The 24,390-nt window shown below is 35.0% G+C and overlaps 1 protein-coding gene across 1 annotated transcript; it reads left to right on the top strand.

The window, feature by feature from the left end:
• Positions 1 to 10,239: 10,239 nt before the first annotated feature.
• Positions 10,240 to 24,362, top strand: Nup358 (nucleoporin 358). The gene is made up of 13 exons (XM_088195464.1): positions 10,240 to 10,376; positions 15,153 to 15,378; positions 15,447 to 19,849; positions 19,913 to 20,055; positions 20,271 to 21,238; positions 21,309 to 21,409; positions 21,479 to 21,621; positions 21,694 to 22,286; positions 22,354 to 22,517; positions 23,043 to 23,177; positions 23,255 to 23,449; positions 24,082 to 24,153; positions 24,229 to 24,362. The coding sequence occupies exons 1-13, from the start codon at positions 10,305 to 10,307 to the stop codon at positions 24,232 to 24,234; spliced, it is 7,221 nt and encodes a 2,406-aa protein (XP_088051590.1). The 5' UTR covers positions 10,240 to 10,304; the 3' UTR covers positions 24,235 to 24,362.
• The last annotated feature ends 28 nt before the right edge of the window (positions 24,363 to 24,390 follow it).

Here is a 24,390-nt window from a genome sequence, read left to right on the forward strand (position 1 = left end):
CATGTATCTGAATTGTATAAAATAAAAAAATTGAATTGAATTTGATTTTATTTTTTTTTTCGTTTATTTTTAGCAGGGGCGTCATTTTTCCTCAAGGGGGAGAACAATAGATAGCCAGTCAGTGGTCGCTTTTTTAATATTTCGATTTCATTAAGATTCATGGTATTTCATTAAATGACATGCATTTTTCTGTTCAAATTCAAGGGAGGGCATATGCCCCACCTGTTGTCCTCTAAATGACGTCACTGCTTGCTTAAAATCCACGTCAAAAGCAATAAAATCGTACCGTTACAGTGGAAACGCTTTGTAATTAGAGTTTATATTAAGACTTTTTATAAAAATATTTACAGTAAATGAGAATCGGATGAAGCATATCTAAACCAAATTTTGGCCAATAGGAGAGCGTAAAAACAATTATCCCTTCTCAGAAGTCAAAACCAATAAAATCGTGCCGACGCCATAGCAGTGGAAATACTTTCATATCAGAAGTTCGTATTAATATAGGTACGGATAGTTATTATATTTTTAAAACATAGTGTAATATCAAAGTGTAGAAAAATTATGGAGCAATATGTGAGATGCGACGTTTGTCTACACTTATTCTTCTGCTAACTTTCCCTAGAGAGTTGAATTGGGTTAATTTGTATTTTGGACTTGACCTAATGAAAAGTTCTAAAACTATAATTGGTTCATTTGTATAAGTTAGATTTGGGTTTGAACAGCAAATGTACGTTTCGCAACTGTCAAATTGAGTTTTATAGACATTTTAGAGCAGCATTCAATTTCACTAGCGCCTATCAGTTAAATTATATTTTCTCTGAAAGAAATGTTTATCTTGTAATGAAAATGTATTTGGAGTATTAGTGAAAATATAACTTCATCGAAAAATACACATTCAAGAATGTAAACAGGCCCGGTCTTAGCAAATGTAGGGCCCAATTGGAAAAATATGAATAAAAATTTTCGAAGGAATATTTTAAGATTATTTATTTTTCAGAAATTAAACTTTTTTATGCGATTTTCGATATATTTTAACATTAATTTAGTTTTAAAAAATTATGGAACGTATCCTTTATTTTTATACATGTCAGATATTTTTTATGCTTTTATATGCGGAATGTAACTACCGCATAAAAAGAGACCCGAGTGTATATTCATATACTTATATTTCATATGAAATATTAAGGTAATCAACTGTCGAGAAAACAAGCAAGGCAAACTGGAAACATTAACGTTGGTATACAATATATATTCAGAAACATTGAAACATAATATTATAAAATGAATCAATATTGCCATCCAAATTACCAAATTCATGAAAAGGCCAATAGACATAATGTATACATATAACATAATACACATACAGATAAAACGTAAGTACTAAATGCCTAGATTTATACCTTAATTGATATGTTAGTGTGGAGTTATTATTATACATATAATAATAAAAATGAAAACTCTTGAAATAATGAGGAAAATATGGCCAAACAGTCTTGTAATAACATGTGACTAAATTGCTGAATTCTTTCAACTATTGTTCGGTGAGAATGTATCTTTAAATCATTACAAAATTTGTATACATTGCTTTACAATTTTATTTCAAAAAGTTATTTTCATTTCTTTTTTATCAGCAAAATCTTTTAAAAGTTGGCAAAAGTTGTAGTTGTTTTGATTAGCATTATACGTGAAAAACGTCTTTCTTCTCACTACAGATACCGTAGTTGTTAAAGTATCCTTGATGCTATAAATAAATTTTGCAGCTCTTTCATTAGTGGAAATGAATTGTAAAATATTTACAACATTTTCGCAGCACAATTCTGAGAGAATTGGCTTCAATGCTTAAATTTCTTCCACAATCAATATCTGCTTATTTTACAATTTTGTTGCTCTCGTCGATTTTAGAATCCAAAAGGGTGATTTCTAAATCTTTCTTTGACATATTTTGAAATTTATGTAAAAATCCAATTAAATTATTATGCCTTATTAACTGTTCAAAGCTAGCCTGTAGAGATTGCAAAACTTTGTCAAAGACTTGATTAAAACAATTAACCTTATAGGCTACTTTTGGGTTTGTAGGAGCCTCATTAACTGATTAGTAATAAAAGTGTCTTTTTCTTTTTTGCAATTTTTTTGAGCATGATTCAAGGAACACATCTAATTCTGTCACCAGTCCAATGGCCTCAATCAAGACTTAGTCAAAGCCAGTACCTCTATATTTTTAATTCCATGTCCCGCACGAATATATGTCCCGGAATTAGAGAATCGTATATTATCAAAATAAATTTAATTTATGTTATTATTTTCTGAGCTTTATATTGACAACGTTGTAAACCAACATTATTTTGATGTCGTTTTCGTATTCGGGTATCGACAAACAGGTACAACAGGTAAATTAATAAAAATTATGGAATTTGCAATCTGTTTGCCGGGCACAAATGCGGTCACAGAAAGATAAATCGCAATTGAATATTGATACTTTGAAGGCAATGGTTATAACAAAGTGTAATTTCAAATGTAATACTTGCGAGGACTTCAAGCAGCAAATAGAAAACTGTGATGAAGTCCTTAAAAAAATTCATTCTGTCACAAAATACTTATAAAACTAATTAAATTACTTATATGTTATTATTTTATTAGTATTTGTTTCATTAAGAATAATTTAAAAAAATATTTTTATAAAATTACTCCGACAGATGTCTCGGATTGTACTCTAAAAAAAATGGTCACCCTAACTGTAGGGTGAAGTGGAGAGTAAGCAGATCTTTTCAGGGGAGATAAATAAAACAGATAAAGTGTCTTAAAAAAGTCTCAGTTTGCTCTTAGATTGCCAATCCGCTCCTGTAGATCAGTGATAGTTTTTGCTGTGTGGTCAAAGTTCTTAGACAAATGTAAACATAATTAGTGGTATTGATATCGAGCCACATATAAATGGAAATATAATATTTATTTAATTCATTTGGGTTTACATTTTAGAGTCTAACAGTCCTTCTATACCATGGACTCCCTTTGTATATACGGATTTTTATTATTGCTGCTTGCAGTGTTTAACAGTGAAGCTTATTATGACAAATACGGATATTATCCAACAACCCCCTCACCACGATATGGATTACAACAGAAAATATCGAAGAGCACTGCTTTAACGGATGATTTCATAACAACCTGTTTCAATGGAAATTCTAGAGCAACTTGCAAACAGAAATATATAGAAATTGGAACGGTATACTATTCATGCAAACCAATCGATACCTTTGACACTGCACCAATGTACATATACACGAATGAGAACAGTATTTATTTATATGTGAAAAATAAGCTCTATGTATTAGAAAATGACACACTTACACAGACTAACAAAACTTTCGTCCCGTCAAGCTCAATTCAAGACTCGATGGATAATTTATATTACACAAGAGAAACAAGAGTGTTCGTCATACTTAATAATACAATTGGAAATGTAAATGAAATACTGTCAGATGACAAATATACTTTTAAGCATATTGCTCTCAACAACATTCTAAATCAACTTTTTATCTTACCTACATATTCAGACATCACAGCCATAAGCAATGTATACATGGCTTATGTTGAAGATATATTTTCCAACACCGATGTGGAGATCAGATCAACAAAAATATCTGGATTGAGTGGAACTTTAACGGCTTTAGGAGTGGATCCAAATAATCATCGTATATATTTAGGCGCTGAAAGAGACAACATTGGAAAACTTTTACAGCTTAATCCTCTTGAGAAAGATCCATGCGAGTTTGAAGATGAAAATCGAGAAAGCTTTAAAACGACAGTTTATAGCATGACTGACAAATTAATCGATATCTTCGACACTAGTATTCGAGATGCTGAGACCTTCTCAGTGCCTGTGAAATTAAATTATGAATCACAAATTACCACATTACAATCTGAGAAACTGATAATGGAAGATAAGTTGATAGAAATTACAAATAAATTAAATCAGATCAGAGTAAAGGTTTCAGCTATGGAAAGTCAATTAATTGAACAATGTTCTACGGACGTTTTTAATGTAAAATATTTAATTGATGACCTTATGAACTACATTTTGAAAGACTCCTATTAAATAATGTAAATGTATTTGATTTTGCATAAAATAAAAAATAATATACTGTTAAATTGTTTTTTATTTCTTAATACAAATTTATTTTTATGATTTTGGGTTAGATCTACCTAACATTCATAAAGGAGAATAAAGCAAGAGCAGTTATTTTACTTTAAACTAGTTGTTTGAATTTTTTCACTGTTTTAATATTAACTAGGGTAAATTCTTAGCTAAATAAAAATATATATTCTAAAATACAAATGGTCCATTAGATATTTTAGTATGTCTTTGTAAGTTTGTATATCTTATATTGATGTATTTTATCACGTATTGGCTTTTCAGCAATATTTAATGCAATATTTGTTTTTTAATAACATATTGACATATGTTTTTCATCTCTTAGAAAGATCTAGAATATATGAAGCAAACTTTAATAAGATTTAATGCAGTCACCATGTAACTTAATGTAACAATTATAATACTTCCACTCGAGAAAAACTGACTTAATTTTTCTTCAGAAGCAAAATCCGTCAAATCAAGTTACTACCTCATTTGTGAAAAAAAAAGTTGAAAGTGCCGAGCTCGGGGGGACAAAATCATATTCGCAGTCGCAAAGAACGCAAACAACGATGCACTATTTAGGTTTTAATCTGTTGATAAAATTGAAAACCATCGGAATATCGAAATTCTTATAGCAAATAAAGTATTATCATACTTATTCAATGATAGAAGGCTCCCACAAATGGATTCCATTGTAAGAGACTAACAAATTAAATGTATGAGGAAGCGCTTCTCAGTGGATAAAATACACTCCTCGACAGGAAGAAAGAGTTTTATGTGAACACGTATTATATGTTAGCTGTTTTCAGGATAGCTTACAAAGCGTATATAGAAGAAAACTATACAAAGCAATCAAATATTTTGTGGAGGCGTTCTAGGGGCAACAACGCGGTGCAAAATCAATGGGACTGTATGTGAATACAAAATAGATAATGTATTTGTCAGTGACAAAAATTGGTAGAAATTAGACAGGGTTAGTGAGTTTATTTATCTAGGATCTCTCTTTAATACGAAATATAATGTCAGCGCCAAGATTGGCAGGAGACTAACTTCTGTTGGTAGGTGTTTCTTGGTACTGCATATACACTTCAAAATTACCTAGGCTTAAATCACTTCCCGCTCAGTAATCGCACAAGGCTCAGAAGTTTCAGTCCATTACTGCAGGGTTAACTGGCGAGAAAATATTGATGATCTTAAGCATCACTAATCAATTTAAGGAGACGGATAAAAATATTAGGATAAAACAGCAAGTGTGGGAAGGAATTGGCCAGTTGCGCTCCACATACATAAGAATCACTCTCATAGAGAAAACCTCATCACTTTGTGAGTAATTTATTTATATATTTATTAAAATTATGTCCACCGTAAACTGACAGGTTAACCTAATGCATCACTATAAGACGTAGGTTACACATTCAGTCTGCCATCAGTTCAGTCTATGATCTTGGTCGTAAAAATACTGATGGACTGATGGACGATATTACACGATCAGTCGAGACTGACATCAGTCTTCTTGAGAACGCTTTCGGGTGATACGTTTTCCGCGGAAAAAATAAAGCGACGTGCTGTTATTTACATAATTATTTGGTTAAAACCCAAACACGACTTTATTTGGCATCGAATTAGAAAAACACTAAACAAGATGAAAATGAATTACTTGATTTGGAGCCAATTAACACTCGAAATTAACCAAATGATGTAAAAATGATAAGAGAAAATTTTTGTCACTATTTCTAAATACATATTTGCCTGAATTCATTTATTAGGTTATGTTGTATTCGTTTAAATAAATGTATTAAATATTTTAAGCGTTTTTATTTGAAAATAACATACTCGGGGTCGCTCGAATTTGTCCAAAAAACGAAGATATTGAAAGTTCCAACTCTTCGGAGTGTAAACATCATCCACCCCGGCCCCTGACCTTCGAGATGTTATTATTTTTTTTAATTCTCGGCGGTAATTTGATCTTAATGTTTTTTTTAATATCATCGATGGTGGCCATAGGCTTAATTTTTTTATAAATTATCAACAACCTTTCCAAAGTTTCATTTCTCTTATATTATTTACATAATTCTTATGGGTTTTTTCCTAGAGAATAGGCAATGATTCTAATGTAAATAAAAAATAATCTTTGCCTCAAACGGCTGCGTAGTTGGCGGCGATGTGATAGCGTTAGCGTTCTCAGCGCATACCTTCATCGCTTTCCGAGCGGTGACTGATAGATCAGACTGATGGAATGTATTACACAATCAGTCTGTGATCAGTCCGCCCCAGACTGACGAAAATTATCAAAATATTTAAATATCTATCAGTCCAGTTCGCGAATTCCCAAAGCACTCGGTTAGGCGTCACAGGCGTCGCTTCATACGCCGCTGCGATCGCGGGATCAGTTAGTCATAGATTAGATGATGCTGCACAATTATAAGATATACCGAAATGAGAACAAATCAGTACAATATCATTAAAAAAATGTTAAGTTGTGTGGTTGTACAGTAAAAGTTGGCGCGAGCGGTAGCGAGGTGCCTCCAAGACACTAGAAAGAGACGAGTGAATGCTAGAAAGAAACGCGAAATGTGACGTCGACATGGCGCCCTAATGCATGCATTTTGGGAATGCGCGTCCGGTTCATCAGTTTGTCATTCAATGCGTTACACGTTCAGTCTGGCGTCAATCGGATCACAATTATGGACTGAACTGACAGCAGACTGAACGTCTAGCCCACGTCTATCGCAATGGGTAAAAACAGAAAACATACTATAATTTACAAAACATAATTAAAAAAACTTTAAAAGAAGACAGATCACCTCAACAAATGTGCCCTCATACAAACTGGGCTAACTCTCCACATGTGCACGAGAAAATATCAACTTCTCTATGCATCTTATTGAGCAGTCAGACAGTTTTTGTTAGAGAAAAGTTGGCAAGTGATTTAGTTTAGTCTTTACGTTTGTAATGTGTGATATCTTGAAATACGCATTGAATCAATTTTTTTTTGAGTGTCTGATACTATAAAACTCAGTTAATAATTTAATGCAGCCTGTTAATTCATCAATCGTTATTTTGCTATTTCCAATATCAAATAATTGGTTTGCAAAACGTTTTCCAGAAGCATTGTTTTGCAATTAAGCACGAATGATTGTCGTCAATAGAAAAAATATATCAACGTGTCTCCACAAATTTGATGCTTTTAAACACGCATTCAGTTTATCAGCTGGTATTGAACGTGGTGTAACAGGTAATGTCTGATAAAAATTACTTGTTAATAATATTAGCGCACTTCGGAATGGCTGTTTGCTTCCACGTAAATCTTGCAATGCTCAATCCGATGCAATTGTTATATTACATTTAAATAATATATAGAACTGTGGCGAGCACCTAAAATTTAATTTATGGGTTGTATGTGGCAGGATACGAATATTTAATTGATGTGATGTCATGACGAGATGTCAAAATTATAGTTCGGCGACGAACATCTAAAACTTAATTTATAGGTTACAAAGAAAAATACGCAGTGTCATAAAACGGCGGCGTGCATCTAAAACTTAATTTATGGGTTGTAAAAAGTATACGATGTCGTCTATATGACATCATGAGATGACGTTAAAATGATAAGGAGCGTACTGAGTCCGACAACAATATAAAAAAACAGCGTTACCTCTTGGATTTCATTCAAACTTTCCCGGCACTAATAATAACAAACTGTGAAATTTCCAGCGAAATCGGTCCAGTAACTTTTGAGTTTCGAGTCCACACACATACAGACATTGCCTTTTAATTATCTAGATTATTTTAATTATCGCATATTTAATATTTATTTTCGAAAGACTTACCTTTCGTATATTTATTTATTTCTACTTACTCACTAAGTTATAAATGTTCTAATAAATATTATAGAATAATAAAAAAAGTAAATATTGCATAATATTATTCTATTTTTATATTCTACGTCGATAACAATGAGCGTTATTTTATTTACGGCTTCTGCTTTCAATCAATAAAGGCATTGTTGTTGTTGTAGTTCTCATCCATGGAGATAATAAAATGAATGGATTTGAAATAAAAATTGAAGTAGGAAAAAATTCGTTACTATCCGTATTTCATTTTGTATTACCAGTAGTATTAAAGGTCGATTTCTTTCCCAGTTCGGATATATCTTTCCTTTATCCAAGCGCTTTTTATTGTAGGCTTTGTGTGTTCTCGTAGAAAAGCTATATACTGCTAAACATTTTGTGGGAGTCTAGATTTGTTATGAACAAAACTTGGCGGCACTGGCGGGACGGTTATTCTTTCGACTGGAAATCTTCCGGGCATTCGGACGCGTCGTCTGGCGTCCTCATTTAACCATGTAAATAATATCAAATAATTCAATAAAATATTACTGCAGCGGCTCAATCTGTGTCTAATTGCTACCTGTCACCATCCCGTCGCTAAAATTTCTTCAGATCATTGTGAATAATCTTTTTATTCTTGAGAAGTTCCAGCTTTGGGTTTCGGAACATCTTCGAGCAACGCGTTCAAGATGGCTTTTCAAGCCGGTTTTGTTAGGACGTTCACCTATGGCAGTAGCTATCGGGCTTCTTAATACGCTGGCAATCTACGTTGATATGTTCAGTGTTAGCCACGAAAAGTTGGGCCGATTCATTTCGTAGAATTTTAGTGGCAAATAATATTTTATTAAATTGTGATTTAATATTTCATGTTAAATTAAATTATGATACTCTTTTTTAGAACATTGTGATGCATTAAGTGTAACCTGAAGGTCACCAAAAGCCTAACCCTATAATATTCCCTCGTTTGAGGAGGATTGTCCTGCTCAAAATTTTTGTCATTCTTTGTCCTTATTTGTCTTCTTTGAACAAAAATGTTTGATGTAATTTTTTTCACCTTAATAGTATATGTTTGACTAATTACGATTTCTTATGCTATTTACTTATTTTCAATACTTTATTTTAATAATTTACTACTAATATCATTATTATTTTATAATGATATACGTTTTGTTTATTTCCCCCCCCCCCCCCCACATTTTATCGTGAACAATGAGTGTATATCAAAAAATATGGTAGCACTGAACAACACACGACGACATTGATAAATGGTTAGTTGAGATTTTTAACTAGTGATGAACAAAATTGGGAATTTTGAACGGGATGATAAAAAACAGAAACTTTAGTTTTAGAAACGGAGTTTGGCAAACATTGGGAAGATATAGGTAAAATGTGTTTTTTTTCTTTAAAAGACTAGGAAATAGTAAAATAATGTCATAATTAATCATTTAGTTCAATAAGAACCAGAAAACGTAAATTCCGTGTATTTTAACAAAATAAAAGTTTTTATAAAATTATTTGGCTATAGAAAAACCGCATTTATTCGAAATCTACGTATATAATATAATACAATACAAAATCCTAATACATATTTAGGTGACTAGAATTTTAAAATATCAAAGGAAGACACTAAAAATAAAAAGGCCATATTGAATTTCTTTGTTCAAGGAGGATAAAAGAAGGCAAAAATTGCTGCGGGAGCCAAAAAATGTAATTTCGGAAGTCTAATTTTTGTTTTAAGGGTAGTGTCTCGTCCTGCACTTATCCTTAGTGTTTCGTTCTGCACTCTCAAGATGTCTGTCGTCCTAAGTCCTAAGAAGCCGAAAGTAGCGATCCCGACGTGATTCGACGCATTGTCTTTTGTTCGAAGGATCGTTTTTTTTCCTCTGGACATTATCAATGTTATTGTGGTGATCTGTTCAGTGTTAGTCAGTGTGAGTTATCTTTTGTATATATGTATTATACTATTGTCACGATACATTGTTGTAATTATCAGGGTTATGCTATTTACTACACGATTAATGAAATGTGCAATTAAAAACAAGTTATATAAATATTGTTTATATCTGTCTACAGTGTATTCCGTCCAAACTTTGTGATGTATTTCGGCATATCCGTATTTTTAACCGCGGTTAACAAAGTTTTAAATTTGAAAACGTATTTTTGTAGTTAAACTAATATATTTTTCATACCGTTTTATTTTCAGTATCAGTATAATAATATTTTTGGGGCTTTTACAACGACTTCGCCTACTGGCAACATCTACGCGTGCGCGCGCGTGTCGTGTGTCGGTACGAGCTCGCGCTGCGGGTGACGGTTGCGGTCTCCGCTCTGCGTCGCTTGCGATGCTGCGCACCAAGCCCGATGTCGACCGCCACGTCGCCAAGAGCTTCGCCAAGTTGAAGACGGCGAAAGAGGTGCGTGCCTATTTTCCTTCCTCCTTCCTCTCCCCGGCGTTTCATTGATCCCCTACCGGCATTTTTACCCGACACATTTCGAATAACGCTAGTAATCGACATAACCTTTCTGCCGACTGCCTACTGCCTATTGCCTACTTCCTACTACAATGGGGCGGGACCTCCTTCGGAGCTAATGTGCGTATTCTCGGTGTGACGAATACACATCGGTATGACTGCGCCATTTTAACCCTCACCACTCGGTTGTCATTTTAAAACCAATATTAATCCACCAAAATAATTTACACTTATAAACCATAAAAAATCGATGGACAATAGGGTATATAAAAATAATAAATAAATTAAGAAACTGAGGGATTGGCCTTTGGAAACTGAGGGATTTATCATATCAGAAGTAATATCAATAAGAATGGCTATCATATTTTTAAAACTGTAATATCCAAGTGCAGACAAACTATGGAGCAAGATGCGACGTTTGTCTGTATTTCTGCTAATTTTCCCCTGAGAGTTGAGTGTCTTAGTTTGTATTTTGAAAGTTCTAAAACTATAATTAGTTCACGTTCGCAACTGTTAAATTGAGTTTTATAAACATTTTAGAGCAACATATAATTTCACTAGTGCTTATCAGTTAAATTATATTTTCGCTGGAACAAATATGTATCTACTGATGAAAATATATTTGGACTTCATTAGTGAAAATATAACTTCACCGAAAAATACACATTCACTGTAACATTTATACATCGCACGTAAATAAATAATGATATGTTTGTAAATGTATATATTACTACACATAGAAAAGTTGAAATCATATTATTTTACTAGCTCCTGACTAGGGATTCCAATCCCGGGCCAAAATTTTGATTCCGGGATTTCGGTATTACAATTAGTCGATCCCGGGACCAGTCCCGTGATAATTTTCATGTTATTTTATCGATAAAAATAATTTAAAATGAATAATACAATATATTATTACATCTGTTTTTTATAACGTACAATGTATGAAGTACGTATAATTTTAGTCTTGGGCTTAAAATAGAAAATAATATAATAAAAATAAAAAAGGGAAGGTCTTATATATTTATTTGAGAAGATAAAAAATGAACTTTTGACAATGTATGTACAAATGTACATTCATAGACAAAGTTAATGGAAAACATTATTTTGAGTAAAACTCACGAAGTAACATCAAAGGATCAAGCGTTTCATCATTTAGCCTTGATCTGATTTTGGTTCCTAAGCAGCCTGCTGCTGAAAAAGCACGTTCAGACTCACAGCCTCAAAGATTCACAGATGACACGTGCAGCTCGCGCAAGTTTTTACACGAAATATAACGATTTTGTCAATAATAATTCGATTGTACTTGATAAATCAATCAATCCGAAAAATTCGGGATTATGTTTTATAATCCCGGGACTCATCGGGTATTGAAAATCGTTCGGGATCCCGGGATTGGAATCCCTACTCCTGACAGATAAATTGTATTTTCACTTGTTTAAAATATATATCTACTGGTGAAAATGTATTCCAATATGATTTTTTTTAAATGAAATTTTAACATATATTTTCGGGATAGATTGAAGAATAACCCGAGAATTTCCAGTTTAGAATCAAGGATGTTATTTCAGCTTTTTCCAGAGAAGGGGGGGGGGGGCAAAAGTTTACCAGTCAGTTGTCGGTTTTTTAATATTTTGCTTTCAATAGTATTTCATTAAATGACATGCATTTTTCTAGTCAAATTCAAGTGTTTTTAAAATCCACGTCAAAAGTACTTAAATCATGCCATCACAATGGAAGTGCTCCAATATGATTTCACTGAAATGACATATCGTGGATCTAACTTTTTTTAGATTATCTTTGAGGAATAACCTGAGAATTTCTAGTTTAGGCTCAGAGACGTTATTTCAGATTTTTCCAGTAGATGGGGGGGGGGGAGACAAAAGTTTTTTTTATTAATAATTCGATTTCATTAAAATTCATAGTATTTTATTAATACGTTCAATGCTGACAATTTGTCTAGTGTGTTTTCGTTTGCATTCATCGGGTGCTGACAACGCGCATGGCACGTTTTCGTTTATGAGCTAAGGGCACTCACACCGCGCGTTCAAATTGTATATATATGTATATTTATACATACATATATATCCAATACTTAGCAACGTATGGATGTATGGTTTTTAGTATTAGCACACATACAAATACCAGCCAGTGTTCCAGCATACTTCGAGTAGAGCGTTTGTGCGTAAAGTGATTTTATTCAATCTCTTCTACGACTAAAGGTTGGTTTACACTATCTGAAATAATTCATACACTTTTATATTTTTACATTATTTCCTAATTATTTTATATTTATGATAATGTAAGTGTATAATATAAATATACACATAAGAGACTAGATTACTAAGATTATAAATATGGACGTATTTATATCTATGTTAATATTTAAAATCATTAGATAAATAATTATGGTAATATTTAAATTCAATAGATAAAATTTAAAATCAGTTGATTATTCAGATGTGGAATTATATCTATCTTGGGCATACAAATAGTTTACAATATCTTACATACTTCTATGTTGATATACTTCACACGGTGGACAAGTCCATTTCCGCTACCATAATCTTTTTATATTTTTGAAGAATATGTACAAATTAGTCACATATAGTCGAATAAATAGTAATTTTATGGTCAAACGCAGTTAATAGCATAATAATATTTGAATAAGTTTTTTGCTATATCAGGTAAATTTTAACGGTTTTAATTTATTGCGTTTTAGAACCTTCTTTCAAAATGAATAGATGACCAGTCAAACAACCAAGACTGGAGGAGAACATTTATGACGATGATGTTGGATATGGACCAGATAGTGATTACGAAATTGAAAGTGAATCTGAAACCGAAAGTAATAATGACAGTAATAAAAACATACCTTCTGCTGTATTCCTATTTACTTGTCGGAAAATTTTTCAATAACAAAAACCTGTTAAATGTCAGGAGATTCCATTTACAGGAACGCCAAGAATAAAAGTAAATATTGAGGGGAATCAGCCAATCGATTTTTTAATTTATTGTTTGATAATGAATTCTAATCTTGTTGTATAACAAACTAATTTTTATGCTGTAGAAATATTAGCAACCTCCAGTTCAGAGCATAGCCACATAACACGTTGGAGTGATGTAACAGCCAGAGAATTTAAATTTTGGTTACGACTTCTGCTGCATATGGGGACCATAAGATTGAATCGCCAAAACAATTACTGGAAGCATTATCTTTTCAATATCAAGACATTTTCACAATTTATGTCGTGACAGGTTCTTCTTGATCCAAGTGACTAATAACAACGAAGAAAATAATACAAGTATGGCTAAAATAAGCCCACATATCATTTTTCAATAATAAAATAAATCAAATTTATGCCTCCAAGAAACGATTGATAAGTTGTTTGTGGAGAGGAAGACTTATCGTTCGTCAATATATGAAAGAGGAATAAAACAAATATGGCATAAAATTATATGTTTTGGATCAATCAAATGCATTAGCGTTGTATATAATTATTTATGGTGGTTCTGCCAATAAAGAGCTGGGTGGTAAAGACCACACCAATAAAGTTTTCGATAAACTGATGGAAGGAAGAATTGGATGTAGTCGCTCCTTGTTTACGGACAATTTTTATGATAGTGTCTCTGACGAAAAAGTTCCTATTGCAATCAACTTATCTTGCAATAAGTTGATTGATAAAATATTCCTACCGTCTCGGTGGATATATTCTAGACAGGTCTTCTTTTACTAAGGTTTTCGTTGTGACTTTCGAAGAACGTTGGAAATTTAGCTTGCACGTTGCAGAGACTCGCATCAAATCAATAAAAATGCTCGGTTTTATCTTAAGAAATGCGCGCTGCTTCAGGAATACTTTAGTATTGCGCATTCTCGCGTCCGCAGCATACTAGAAACTAGCTCTATTTTTTGGATTCCAGGCGTAATGAGTCAATGTAATGAATTGAAGCTGGAAAAAGTACAGCGTAAATTCCTTCGATATTTATACTTAAAGTAATACGGGTATTATCTGTTCTTGTTTCTCAGTGCTTTTATTTTGGGAGCGCTGGGATACGTATTCTTTGTCAACTCGCAGAAGTGTTGATATAATTAAACACTTCTGGAAATTGCTCCAAGGGATTGTAGACAATCCTTCGGTTCTCGAGCAGCTCCAAATGTGGGCTCCGGAAGGTGGTTATAGTTCTCGATTTCTTATCATCCAATGATGTAGGGATACAGTTTATGGTTTCTTTCATGCACTGCAAAAAAACATATTAAAAAATATTTAAATACATTTTAAGTTTACGCGATATACACTGGGTATAGAAAAACATTACTAAATATTAGAAGGAGCGATAGTGTATCTTCTACATAAGCTTATCCTTAGTCGAACAAGTGTGTGAAAGTAGATTTTCACTCGACACAGCTACAAAAACAATATATGTATAGGGACGAGTCAGATGCTGTTGTCAATACATCCAAAACAAATTAGTCGGAGACTTATCGAGTTATTGATGTAGCAGTCTTGAATTTTGCGAGTTGTTTTTGTCTGTAATATATTGAAAAAGAAAAATCATTCTTCCTAGGTTGCTGATATTGCATATTACAGGTTATTAATTTTTTTATATTTTTATAGATACTTCAATAATGAAAAGTTTGAATTTGGTTTAGACTTAATATATCATGATGAATTTCATTCATAAATGAAAACAACAAACATATCAATTGATTTTTTTCAGAGAAACTTCAGGGGCTATTCGATTGGACGATTGTATTTTGACGTTGGCGATTACGATTCCTGCATCAGATACGTTGCCAATTATCTCAACGTTAAGAACGACAATGCAGCAGCTCACACTCTTCTCGGACAGGCGTTCGCTAAACTGGGTCGCAAAGAAGAAGCCGTCGCCGAGTTTAAAACTTCCATAGAATTAGATCCCAATCAAAATAACCTTCTAATAAAAGGTACGTTATATATTGATATTATAGAATAGTTATATTAAACAATCAGTAACATAAATTCTATCTTCTAGTGTGTGAATTACTGTCGGACAACTCTTTGGATGTAGATGCTGGGTGTGTGCGATATTGGGTCGATCGCGCTAGTGCCGCATTCCCCCATCATCCTACTCTGTTGAGATTGTATCCGCAGCTTTTACAAATGGAAAACGCCGATACCTCAGCTCTTATCAGTCTGTTGCGCGAGCAAGTGTCTGCTCGACCGTCGGATCCGCCTTCTCATATTCGTCTGTTGCGTCAGTTTCTACAGTACAACCGAGCCAGTGAAGCTTTCCATCATGCGTTCGACGTGCAGGTCAACAATCACGCCGAATTTAGAAATTCTCTATCGTGGCAGCAAGTGTTGATGGAAGTCATCGAGGCTTATCGGATCGAAGCTTTGAGCCAGTCCGAGTCGTTAATATGGAACTACTGGTTTCTTTACCTGACCGCTTTGGATAGAAAAGTGCATTTACAACTCGGATGGAAGTATTCCCCGACGGAAGCCACCGATGCTTTGAAACAGTTCGACCGCATATTATACGATGCGGCCCACTGCCAAAAACTGCATCCGTCTCACGATCTACTGAAACATTTCAGTGCTCAATTTTGCCTGCACGGAGGCACATTATTATTGAAGAGAGCAATGCATGATCAGAGTGGATGGCGCGAAATGACCCGGATTTCGGCTCCGCTGATGTTGCTCGCCTTTCAAACTGACTCTCCGACTTTGAATAAAAACGTAACAACGTCCTGGTCGTCCGCTGCTGCTTATCGCAAATCTCAAGCCGGCTACACATTATTAGCGTGTGCGAAAACAAAAAAACAATTGTTCTTGGATCAGATCACTCAGTATTGCTCCGGACAGAATTGGCGAGAGAAGATCCACAAAGAACTGTTTGGAATCAAAGATCAACTGTCTAAATCGTCCTCTTATCTACTGGATTCGCCCACTTTCGTCGAGCCAAAATTAGTATTACCGAATTCAATCGATATGCAAGAAATCGACGTATTAGCTCAGTCGTTCAGTCCCGAATCATTACACTTCCAAACCTGGCTCGGCTTGAATCGCTCTAAGCTTTCTAAAATGTCGACTCAGATAGAAGGTCTACCTTCGTCTGTCGACAACTTACCGAATTGCGGCCCAGAAACGCTGAGTAATCTGGATATCGACGCTTTTCTCTATTGCACTGTTTTGATTGCACAAGAAAATTTGAAGAATAGGAAGAAGGATATTTTCAGCTCGGACCGTCCGTCCGCCGTGCCGTGCTTGATAATGGAGCCGCTGTGCAGCATCGAGCAGTCGAAATGGTGGGAATATGCGAGGAAGTTCGCTAGTCACGGCGCTGGATCTCAATGCGCAGAAGCGCGCTTGACGTTGATACACGGAATCGAAACGATCCGCTGCACTGCCAATCACGGATTGGATCCATACGTGTTGGGCTCTTTAGGCAAACTTTTTGCACAACGCGCCGAGACCGAGACGGAACGAAAGAAATCTTTACTTAAGCGAGCCATTCTTTATTATTCTGCCGCTTTACCTATGCTCGAAAGGTTAAAAAATCATATTTCAGTTAATCCTCCAAAGAAGCGAATTTTTAATTTCTCATATAAAGAAAACACGCAAGAGTATGTCAATAATATGCTCGAAGAAACTAAGCTCTTCTTGGGAAAGAGCTATATGGAAGATAACGATAACGATAGAGCAATCGAGATGCTCACAAATATAAAATCTCCGTATGCATCGTTTTATTTGTATAAGATATACATGAAAACGGCAGACGAACAGTTAAATTTGAAGAAAGAAGGTATCACTTCAGAGATGCGAATAAAGAATTTCACTCTCTTGTCTAAAGCTCGCAGTTTTATTTACATAACTTCGGATCGGTTAAAAGATGCTAATTTAGATACGGGACATCCGCTGTCAGATATCTTAAACGAGCATATTGAGAATATCGAATCGTTATTGTCCAACTTTGACAATGATAATAATTCGTCAAAACATAATGTAGTAGAGCCCGAATCCGAATCTGATGGACATTCGTCTGTATTAGAACAAGAACATCATATACAGTCGACTCCGGAAAAGGGGACGCCTTATACGCTGAACTTGTCCCGATCGTTGGAAGCGCAAATACGTCAGCTTCAGAAGAAGGAATCGCTTTTCGGTTCGGTCTTTCAGCAAATCTCGACTGTTCTCGAATCGAATAAGTTGCTGGCGGAACAAGTTAAGGAAATCAAGGAGAGTTTGGAAGAAATAAAATATCAAAATATTAACGTGGCAGATAAGAAAAAGTTTTTGAGTTCGGTCGACGATATTCAATTTAAAGTTACAGAATTGCGGAGCGAAAACACTAGTAATGTTGCAGATTTGAAGAAGGATATATCTGATCTGAGAAAAGATTTTGAAAAATTAAAGTTGCAACCGAGCAGCCAACAGAGGACGGAAGAAGAGATGTATCTTTTAGAAGAGGCGTGTAGAACGAATCCGTATTTTCCTCGCATGCCCGTTAACGGAACTGGATTACCGCAGCATCCCCTATCGATGCTATATCCACAGAATTTTTATCCCTTCTATCCTGGACAATACCCTGCGATTCCTCAAGTGTTTCCACCGCAGCTATTGCAACCCGAACAGTCGATCTATTCTGATCTATTGCTGCAAGGCCAGATTCCGATTCCTCAAGTGACGGCGGCTCAGCCTATTGTTCCGCCGCAAAGTTTACCTTCTCGCATCGTCCCTCCGCCGGCTCCGCTCGTTTCAACGTCGTTTACGACTCCACATGTTGGTCAATCGCAAAGCTCGATACCTCAAACTCAAGTGTCAGCTTTCCAATCGAGCACGGTTTCAAAACCTAGTTCTTTTGTGTCATCGCTTCCAACTACCGCTGCTTACCAAAATGTCATTCAACCTCCAGCTCAGCCCACTCAAGCGGTCATTCACGATTATCATATTAATCTACCAAATAATCCGCCACCTCAATTTCTATTCGCTTCTCAAACGTCGACGCCTAGTAAAACCGACAGCACTCCTGAGACCGCTTTTAAGTCGTTCAGTCTGTTCGATCAGAAAACAGTGTCTAAACCTAATGAAATATTTGAGTCACTATATGTATCTAAGGACAAAACAGATCTAGACGTGAGCAAAGTATTGGAGAAATCCCACGATACTTTCGATCCGTGCCATGATTATAAACCGATGATACCCTTACCAGATGAAATTGTTCCCACCACTGGCGAAGAGAACGAATCGATATTGTTTGACGCTCGTGCGAAGTTATATCGCTTCATCGACAGAGAATGGAAAGAACGCGGTCTCGGTAATATAAAAATCTTGAAAAACATAGATAACGGCAAAGTGAGGATTTTAATGAGGCGAGACACTGTACATACCATATGTGCTAATCATTTACTTTTGTCGGAAATGGAGTTGTCTACAGTTAAGGACGTCGAAAGAACGTACTTTTGGGTCGCTAACGACTTCGCAGACGAGACACTAAAAATGGAGAAGTTCTGCATCAAATTCAAAACTGTGGATATCAGTAAAAACTTCTACAATGTATTCAACAGCTGTAAAAATACTCACAATGACAAAGTCAACGATGTAGAGAAAACTGTTAATAATACGGATAATAAAAATACTTGGAAATGTGCCGGATGTTCAACGTTGAACGAAAACACCAAAAATGTTTGTAACGTGTGTGAAACTTCACGTCCATCGTCCACTACGACTACAGTTGGAGGATTTACTTTTATAAAAGCTCCTACAATTAAACCTGTCGCTGATCCGATACCGCAAAAGCCTGTAACAACAGTCGAAGCCACTAAACCGAATCCGTTCGCTAGCTTCACGTTTGCTAAACCTACTACTGCGACGTCAACTGTTACGACGTCGAAGCCTATTGTCACACAAAGTATTACAACGGTAGCAGATCAAAAATCCACCGGATGGGGGGATCGATTCAAACCGAAACCGGGATCGTGGAGCTGCAAAGCATGCTATGTTTCCAACGATTCGTCGACTGATTATTGCGTGGCTTGCGAAAGCCCCAAAGAAGCTGGTATGCCACCAAAAGACAAAAAGGCAGAACCGGAAGTGCCCAAATTCACATTCGGTTTCAACAACGTTTCTACTGTCGCAACTGTTGCGAAAGAAACTGCTCCTACCAGTACCTTCATGTTTGGCATGCCGAATGTAACAATAGAAGCTGTTAAAAAGGATATAAAAGTAGATAGTGAAGATGCAAATTTGCAAGAGCAAAGTTGTACTTTCGGATCTGTGTCGAACGCAAAGTATGACTTTGTATTCAAGCCGAAGACTGCTCAGAGCGTTAAAAGTCCTAATAAGAGTCACGGAGAAGAAGACGACGATAGTTATTATGATGAAGACGAAGGTCATCATATCATGTTTGAACCGATCGTTCCGTTGCCAGATAAGGTATGTAAACAAATTTGATTCACTTTTTTTATGGTGTTGTATTAAATAATTATCTTTTTTCAGATTAAAGTGAAAACCGGAGAAGAAGATGAGAAGATAATGTATTCTCATAGAGCTAAGTTGTTTAGATTTGCCGAATCTGAATGGAAAGAGTGTGGAATTGGTGATATTAAAATTCTTCAAAATTTAACAACCAAGAAATTCAGGTTAGTATATTTTAGCAATTTTTCATTCAAAATCTTTCAGAATGAATTTTACAACAAATAAAAACTGAAGCTTTTAAATAATAAGTAGTGCATGTGTATTATATCACTTTTTGAAACTTAAAAATAAAATATAATATTTATATTTCTCATACGCCCAAAATAGTCTTTAGTATAGTTTGTGGTAGGCGCGTGATTGATTTAGTTATTTTTTGTAGGGTAATTATGCGTCGTGAGCCAATCTTGAAAATATGCCTAAATCATGCATTGATGCCGGACGTTGATTATCTAGAGAAAGACGAAAGAACTTGGTTGTTCACTGCCAACGACTTTAGCACTGGTGAAATTTGCACGTTGCAGTTCTGCGTTAGATTTATCAATAAAACTGTAGCAGGTGAATTCAAAGCTGCCATCGAAAACGCCAAAAACGTTATTAACGGCACTAACGATCAGATGGAACTTCCTCCACCAAACATCGTCGAATCAACTAAAGAGGACGATGATGATGACATCCAGTTTGTATCCGAAACTGAAGTCAGCGAAGAAGACATCAAGTTAGCGAAAAAGTACATGTTGCCAGAGAAGTTTTACGCTTATAAACAGCTTCCCGAATGTTCCGGATGCGTCGGTTGCATCTATGAAGACAGGGTGAAGATTTTCGAAACGCCCGTTGTCAGCAAGACCCCGTTTGCCACCGACGATGCGACGGCGAATAGTGTAAACACTCTGATCTTATCCAACTTCAATCAACATTTCAACAAGAGCGGAAGCGGCGATAAGCCGGCTGAGACACTATATAAAAGCGGCGGGAGCATATTTAACTTCTCCGAGTTTAAGTTCTCGCAGCCGACCACGCAAGGCAGCATCTTCGGAGGAGCGTCTGCCGGCGCTGCGCCTGTTTTTAACTCGAGCGTATTCAAAACAAACACGACCAACGTATTTGACGTTACGGCGAAAACGACAACTCCGTTCGCTCCTCCTGTCGTTGAAAGCAAACCGTTAATGTTTGGTAACGTGACTGTTAAACCTACGACAAATATATTCAGCTCTTTCACTAACATCAAACCTGCTACCACTACTCCAAACATCTTTTCGGCTGATAATTTAAAACCATCCAGTTTCGGATCATTTAATTTTTCACTGAAAAAAGAAGCTGTTTCGACCCCGGAAATTAAAGACATCAAAGGTAGTTTTGTATTTATAAATATTCGATATATGATATAGCAAAATATATTGAAATAAAACATACGTTTTAGCCGAAGAAGTGAACGAAAGTCGCGAGGAGGAAGACGATGCTCATCCTGAAGCAGAGGGTGAAGAAATATATTTTAAACCAGTCGTTCCTTTGCCGGATGAGGTAAATCATATTTATATATTATATAATCACCTTCCTTGACAAAATGTAATAATATGTAATCGTTTTAAGATTGTCGTAAAAACTGGTGAAGAAAACGAGGAAGTTTTGTATTCTCACAGAGCCAAAGTATATCGTTTTGCTGAATCCGAATGGAAAGAATGCGGAGTCGGTGATGTTAAAATTTTGAAACACAAAATAACAAAAAGTTTAAGGTTGGAATATACGTCTTATATTTTATCACCGTCACTGACTCCCATGATTACCATTTAATTTATATTTCACAGGGTACTGATGCGCCGCGAACCCATAATGAAGATATGCCTCAATCACAATCTGACGGCGGAGATCGAATATCTTCCTAAGGGTGACAATTCGTTGCTATTCCAAGCGTGCGATTTTAGCAGCGGAGAGGTTAAACCGCAACAATTCTGCATCAGATTCTCGAATAAAGACATTAAAACTGAGTTCAAAGAAGCTGTTGATAAGGCTCGCAGTGATACGAAGAATGACAGCCTAACTGAAGACGATAATGTGGAAAATACTCCAAATTCGACGTTCAATGCTGATACTACAGACGAGGTGGAAGTGGAAGTTGAAATCAAAACTGACGAGAGCGAAACTAACACTTTCCCAATTGTGGCTAAGGAGACGAGCGGAAATATGATATTCGGTGCTAAAGCAAATCTGTTTCCATCATTTGCGACCATAGCAGACAACGGTCCGAAGCTGAACAATCAGCCCCCGGCCATGACCGGCGGTGGACTTTTCGGCCAAAGTTTGTTTAAAAATTTGACTGATAGCGATGGTTCTACCAAAGATAATTATTTCGGGTTAGCAGCTCAAAGTTCTATTTTAGCAAATAGCAACTCTAACGATTGTGAGTGTTTTTATTTATTGTTATTATTATTATTTATGTTTGTGTATTGATGAATATATTTATTTAGCCGGAAAAAAAACGTTTACGTGGGCCGGAGCTGGTGCGCCGATATTTGGTTCCAAATCGGGTGCTTCAAAGACTGAAAACGAAGAGGACAAATACGATCCTCATTATGAGCCGATTGTACCTATGCCGGAAGAGATAGTCGTAGTCACCGGGGAGGAAGACGAAGTTTGTATTTTGTTTAAAATATGATTTGTGTGACTCCAATTAAATAGGCATGCCCTAAATCACACTTTTATTTATTCTAAAAGAAGTGGAGGTTTTATTAATTATTTATTAACAATTGAGCTTGTTAACACGCTGACTGCCAACTACGAGATCTCGTAGGTTGTTTACTTGCCCAGGATGCCACTACGAGTTATCTCGTCCCTTCATTACTTGCCATATTTGTACAGCTACGAGGAAACTCGTAGCATAACAGTGTAAATATGAATAGATGGCCTCCGGAAAGAAAATAAAAAATCAGGTTTTTGCTTAAATGAACAGAAAATACAATTATACAAAGTTTATACAAGGAAATTATATTATTAAAGTTCTTAATAATATAATTTCCTTGCTCTTTAAACTGGAATCGTGAAAATTTCCATGGCAGTCAACGTGTTAAACACAATGGAAAAGTAACATAACTATTGGTTTGAAAATAATGGAGGACACACGATTTAATAATTTGCAAAACTTTTTTTTTGTGTTCAGGTGGAGGAATTTAACGAAATGGGTAAATTGTTCCGTTTCACCGACGGCGAGTGGAAAGAACGCGGCTTTGGATCCCTAAAAGTATTACATCATCCCGAACGTGGAAGTTACCGCATGCTAATGAGGCAGAATCAAGTATTTTCTCATTCTTGCTCGTATATGAATTCTCACTTGCTCAATATTTCATATATAAATTAATATTTTATTTTTAGGTACATAAATTGGTGCTTAACCAATTGATTACAAAGGATTTGGACTTGTTACCAATGAAAGACTCCTCTAAAGTGTACATGTGGATAGCTCTTAATTATACAGACGGAGAAGGTGTAATGGAAAGTCTGGCTGTAAGGTTCAAGAAAGAGAATATCGCACAAAATTTCTACGATAAGGTCATGTCTTTAGTCCAGGTAATATTTGCTTTTTAGATGCTTTTATAAATAAGGCTTCGAACTGTTAATTTTTTTTTTTATTTAGGTTTTATATATCAGTTCGTTTTTATTTGTATTAAAAATTAATTTTCTACCATAATTTAGAACAATTTTTTTTATATTTATTATATGCTAGTAAAATAATTTATTAAACGAAACAAATTCGTATTTACCTCTAATTATTAAAATATCTTTTTAACCTCCAAAAGTTATAAAATATTTTTTTCTGTCTATTCTTTGTACAGGGTTAAAATTATTCAATATGAATTCAATGTCCACATCTGTAAAAATTGGGAATGTGTCTGCCAATTTTTTACTTCTTAAAAAATCCTCTAAATCGTTGACCTTTTCATCGGAAGTTTCACGATTGTGCTTGTTCGCTTGTGATTGAAATTGATTTCTCTAAAAATTGTGATTTGCTCCAAATATTTCTTCATATCTTTCACTTTTTGTGACTACATGTTTGAACATGTACCGAACCGAAATAAATTGATATTTTTTTTGTTTTCGTTCCGACAAAAACAACGTTTTAGTTTCAGTTCCGGTTCGAAGTCCTGGTTTTATAATGTGATTTTTAGAAGTAAAAGTTATAATTTATTTTGTGGTTTCAGACACTCGAATTGAAAGACGAGTCGAATATAAAAAATGAAAACGAGGACGACCTTAATTCCAGTCAATATGATGTAAGTTTTATTATGACACGAAATTTATCTATAATATTTAGAGCAAATTAAGAGTGTATTTTTTTATCCTTGCAGATTTAATCTAGAAATTCGACCAGAGACAGTTAAATCAATTTTTAAATAGTGATTTTTTCATAATTGTTTTCATTTTTTAATTATAAGTATTTTTTTAATTGTACTCATTAAATTATAAACTATGTATATTGAAATATGTTTTTTTATGCGACCTTTCTTCTA

Source organism: Plectrocnemia conspersa, unplaced genomic scaffold (assembly GCF_051122295.1).
Source record: "Plectrocnemia conspersa isolate PC_06_02 unplaced genomic scaffold, ASM5112229v1 ptg000010l, whole genome shotgun sequence".
NCBI classification, from domain to species: domain Eukaryota; kingdom Metazoa; phylum Arthropoda; class Insecta; order Trichoptera; family Polycentropodidae; genus Plectrocnemia; species Plectrocnemia conspersa.

Bases quoted from the DNA above. Each gene is read 5' to 3' on its own strand.
- Nup358 (XM_088195464.1), top strand. From the start codon at position 10,305: ATGCTGCGCACCAAGCCCGATGTCGACCGCCACGTCGCCAAGAGCTTC. The intron at 21,410-21,478 runs GTAAATCATATT...AATCGTTTTAAG, and splicing joins TCGTTCCTTTGCCGGATGAG to ATTGTCGTAAAAACTGGTGA. The intron at 23,178-23,254 runs GTATTTTCTCAT...TTTTATTTTTAG, and splicing joins TGCTAATGAGGCAGAATCAA to GTACATAAATTGGTGCTTAA.